Source organism: Leucopleurus acutus (assembly GCF_964270905.1).
Source record: "Leucopleurus acutus genome assembly, chromosome: 9".
NCBI lineage: Eukaryota > Metazoa > Chordata > Mammalia > Artiodactyla > Delphinidae > Leucopleurus > Leucopleurus acutus.
The window spans coordinates 62,381,900-62,386,799 of NC_139144.1; the positions used below are offsets into that span (position 1 = coordinate 62,381,900).

General features: G+C 55.0%; 1 protein-coding gene across 1 annotated transcript; it reads left to right on the top strand.

Annotated features, from left to right (window-relative positions):
- Nucleotides 1–3,931: 3,931 nt before the first annotated feature.
- Nucleotides 3,932–4,321, top strand: PRR15 (proline rich 15; the record flags this gene model as incomplete). The annotated part of the gene is made up of 1 exon (XM_082847084.1): nt 3,932–4,321. The coding sequence occupies one exon, from the start codon at nt 3,932–3,934 to the stop codon at nt 4,319–4,321; it is 390 nt and encodes a 129-aa protein (XP_082703210.1).
- Nucleotides 4,322–4,900: the final 579 nt, after the last annotated feature.

Here is a 4,900-nt window from a genome sequence, read left to right on the forward strand (position 1 = left end):
AAAATGTGCAGGACTCATTTTCTTTTCCTAAATGTCTTCCTTCTTTCAACCCTTTGATCAACAAACAATGTTTGGAACCCAGCTCCACCACTTTCTAGCGGTGAGGGTTCTTCAGACAGGACTTTCCTCCTTGGTCCAGTGTCTCCTCTGTAATGAGATGGCACTATGACGATGTATCCCGTCCTCCTCTCATGGTTGGTGGCCTGTCTTTGTTCAGTTCTGGTGCTACGATTGCAAGTTTCCTCTCTAAAACGAATCCCAAGAAATATATGAAAATGTATCACTTTCAAATACACGCTGCTGTGCATATCATTTAAAAATCCAAGAATGCTAAACTAAGTTAAGGATATAAAATATTCATATTTTACCATATTTCATACATTGAAATACTCTATAAAAATGTCTTCCTATGAATTCCATATTGTAAGTTATGCAATAGGTAGGCATCATGTCTTTCACTACTTCACCACTTTAGAAAATCCTCAGAACAAAGATGCTGGGATGTCAGTTGCTCCATACGCAGTCCTTCAGAGGAGTTACACACGAGCTCAGTAAACATCAAAATAGTTTTTTGAAAAATAAAAGCATCCTAGAAGATGCAGCTGGTTGCACCTCTGCCTTATTAGTGAAAATGCCCTATGTCAAAACCTTTCTGTCCAGGTAATAAAAAACACCCATACGTTCCCGGGAACAAAAGCCTCCTGAAACTTGACGCCATCCGCGGGTTCACTTGACTTCCAGCTCAAGGCTGGATCTGTACTCCTCAGGCGCGGTGGCTGTCCACGGACTTCTAGACCTGAGGGAAGGAAATTCACATCCTCACTGAGTCACGCTAAGAGACCGACACTGACTGGCAGGCTGCGGTATACGGTGCCGGTTAAGACCGCGGGAGCCGGAGTCAGGTCTCCAGGGTACAAATCCGGCTCTGCCACTCACCAGCCGTGCAACCTTGGGCAACCCTTTAGCCTTTCAGAGCTAAGTTATCCTCAAGTGAGGATAACAATAGTTCTTACCTCCTAGGGTTTTTGTGAGGAGGAGTAAATAAGTTAATCCACAGAAAGCGCTTGGAAGAGCGCCTGGCTGGCACATAACGAACTTGTTAATATTACAGTCTCTCAACTCAGGGCGCCTGCAACTCTGCAACATTGTGCCTGGGTATGGAACGGCTCCTGTAAGTTACAGAACTTGAGATTCTGGGAGCTGAGTGGCCACGGTTGGGGACGCGGAGAGGAAAGGAAAAAAAGAAATTGGGGTAGGGGCAGAGGGAGAGAGAGCTGCGACGTTTATCCGCCGGAGCCCACCTGCAGCCTCGGTCTCCCGGCCTCCGGTCTCCTCTACCGTTTCTTCTTCAGGAGTCCGACTCGCGAGAGGCGAACGCAGCCTTTCTCCAATCAGACATCCCAAGGCTGGCGCCACGTAGGCGACCTGGTCCAATCTCGTCCCTGGAAGGCGGGAACGCGAACTTCCTACCTGCACCTGTGGCAGCAGTGGTCGCCTCCTGGGTTATTATTTTTTTCTTCCCGCTGCCCCGGGGCTCTGGTTTCTAGAATCACTTGGCGAATAACCAGCAGGTGAGCAGATGTCTTTCCCCGCGCGGAGGACCGACGCGGTAGGGAGCTTCAATGCATCAGAGTGAGCCCCTGAGATCCCATGTCCCTGCGGCTCCCGGGCGGCGCTATCAGGGAAAGGGAGAATGAAAGGCTACTAGGCGGGAGAGACTGCCTGGCCATTCACCTGGGGCAGTGAGCCTGGCAGCCACTCGCAGGGGCGGCCTCCGGTCGGAGCCAACAGTACTTCGAGCTCCGGGCTACTGCCGCCGCTGCACCAGGAAGCTGGAGGAGCCAGGGGAGACCAGCAACAGCAATCGGCTTAGCTGGACTGCGGCGATTTCGGCTAGCACACCTTCCAGAAAGAAACCCGACCTCTCCAAGACCGCGCAGAGGGACGCCGCGCCCCGACTTCCAGATTAACCCAAGCGCACCCCCTCCCGACTCTGCGCGGGAAGAGAGGCGCGGAGCCGCGGGGTCCTGGGAAGCCTGAGCAGGTGAGCGATCAGGGTGATTCTCCGTCCGCCAAGACAGAGCCCATTCCGGGGTGTCACGCTGGGGCGCTCCCTCAGCACCCGAGGAGAAGTTACTAGCTGCAGGCGTTCTGCGTAATTTGCAATCTTTCCCATGAGCAATGCGTGCAAAACCCTTCCGTGCATACAACGTTGATTGTGGAGAAGAAAGCGTAGGGTAGAAGACTGAAAGCATCAGGAACACCCACCACTATCACCAGCACCACCACCACCAGTGAATAAGTTGGGGGTGCTTTTCCGATCTATAAAGCGGAGGGGGAATGGATGTTTGCAAACCCAACTGCAAACTGTGCCTGAGGGTGTGGGTGCCTTCTGTAAGGAAAGAACTTTTGGGCATTTTTTCTTCTATTGTTTTCAAGTCGAGTGTGCCCTCGGGGCGTTCTGGGGAGGAGCTGGTGCCAAGGTCTCCTTGCTCAGGGAAGGCCGCTGCGGCCGCCGGCGTAGGCCCTCCGGCTGTCTCCCCCCGGTTGGGGAAGGAGAACCTCCAAACCACAGACACCGCCGAATTTTCGCTCTCCAGAGCGGGCGAATCCCAGCAGCGCCGGGCGCGTGGGATGGGAAGGAGCCCAGCGGAAACCTGGAAATGAGCCGCGGCGCCAGCGAATCCTGCTCGTTCGTGGAGTTAGTGCCCAGCACAGAAAATGAGCAGAGGAGCCTCGCTTCCGATATTCGCACCTTAAGTGCTAACAAACAGCCTTTTCGCTCCGCAGTGCTATTTTAAAAGCTGGGAAGAGGCAAATTGGAGTTCTTGGTTGTGCGCTCTCTCCTTTGGAGGAGGGAATTGCGCAAGGAAAAGAACAGAAGCCTTTAATTTGTAACTTAAAATCCCATGAGTTGAGTTGCCTAGTACAAACAGACGCGGTGCACATTTTAATACAGAACTAAGGGAAGGGGACTTGGGCTCATCTCAACCGCAGGCAGCGGGTGGCTTCAAAGAGACGCAAGATTGGTCTCTGAGGAATAAAAGGAAGCGTTAGGATGCGGTTTTCAAGGGAAGTTAGGTCTAGACATGCTTCTCTGAAGGTCATCAGGCAGAAGTTTTGTCGAAAGCTGAATTTAAAAGAAACAAGCACCATGAGCTTGTCCCTCGCTCTTACTGGCCTGTAAATCCGCCCCCCACGCCCCGCCCCGCCCCGCCCCGCCCCCGAAGAATCACATCAAAAAGGATCCCGGGACAGAAGTCCAGGGAACAAAAACCTTTGAGGGAAATTTCGGAACTGTTTGACAGGGATCTAATGTTCATGGCTCACCTATAGCGGGGGCGCGCTTGCTTCCGGGCGCCCTCCTCGCAGGTGCCCTTCTGGACCCGGTGGGTCACCTTTGGGCTTCGTCTACAAACGGGCGGAGTGACAGGACAGGCCATTTTCCCTCTGGGGCCTGGTTAATCCAGAAGCCCCGGCACCCACCCCTGGGTGGCCCTCGCGCGCGGACCACTGCGCTATCCTGGAAGCCAGACTAAGGCTGAGGCCAGGGAGTGCCAAGACTCAGTCTCGAGACCAGAGGGTGGCGCCCCGGAAGCCCTTGGTCCGCCTGCGCCCTGGCGGGGAGCGGGGGGGGGGGGGGGGCGGGGCGCGGCGGTGCTCTCTGCGGCCCGCGCGGACCCTCGGACCCCAGCCGCTCCGGTGCCAGACGGAGCCAAGGGGAGGAAGTGGGATTGAGGGGCACGTGACTTCGACAAACCCAGTAACGAAGTTTTGTTTTCCTCCCCAGCACAAGCCTCTGCTTCGGCGGCTCCCAGCCCGCAGCCCGCTTGCGAGAAGCCGGGGCAGGGCCGAGGTGGACGAGAGAGGCGCCGCTGCCGCTGAGGCCCTTCCCCGCTCGCCGCGCCCCCTGCCACTTGGCCCGCTGGCCATGGCCGACGGCGGCGGCACAGGCAGCTCGGGCTCCTGGTGGAGTTCGTTAAAGAACAGCAGGAAGAAAAGCAAGGACGCCGCGGGGGGTGCGAAGCCTCCCACCCAGCCTGACCCCGGGGAACCCGCGGCGCCCGCCCCGCCTGGCCCCGACTGGACTAGCAGTTCCCGGGAGAATCAGCATCCCAATCTCCTCGGGGGCGCCGGCGAGCCCCACAAGCCAGACAAGTTGGGCGGGGAGAAATCGGGCAACAGCCGCCGAAATTTGAAGATCTCGCGCTCGGGCCGCTTTAAGGAGAAGAGGAAAGTGCGCGCCACTCTGCTCCCCGAGGGAGTCAGGTCCTCGGAGGAGGCGAGCTTCTCTGGTGACCCGCACGAGGACAAGCAGTAGCCCGAGCGCTCCGGGACTCTCTTCGCACCACGCCTCCCCAACCCCCAGGTCTAAACCCGAGAATTCTGCCCCGCCCCTGTTCTTGGAGTCTCATCCCACCAAATTCAGAATATTCGCACAAGGCCTCCAGAGTTTATTTTCCTAGAAATTGACGTGACAAAACAACGTGTTCCGTATATCACGACTCAAGAATGCATTAAGTATTTATTCGTGGTAAGAGAAGATACCGCAGAGGAAGTTGGCACAATTTTTTTCAAAAAACTTCAGTGGTTCTCGTTTGCGTCGCCCGTGGGAGTGAGAAGGGTACTTTTGTAAGAGACCTTAGCTCAACTGGAATTGCGCAGCCCTTCACTGAGACGGCATGCTCTGATTCCGAACTTGCTATTGGAAAGCAAATCACAGTGCTATCTTTAATGCCTGAGAAATGCACTTTAGGAGTACTTTTGTAGACACACCTTAAGTGAAGGGATGGGAGAGAGCAGGAAGCATTCTTAAGTAGAAGCATTTTAATTAAGGCAGGATTGCTTTTAATGTTGAACTGCAAAACTGTACTTGCCTGTTGTAGCGTGGACTATTAAA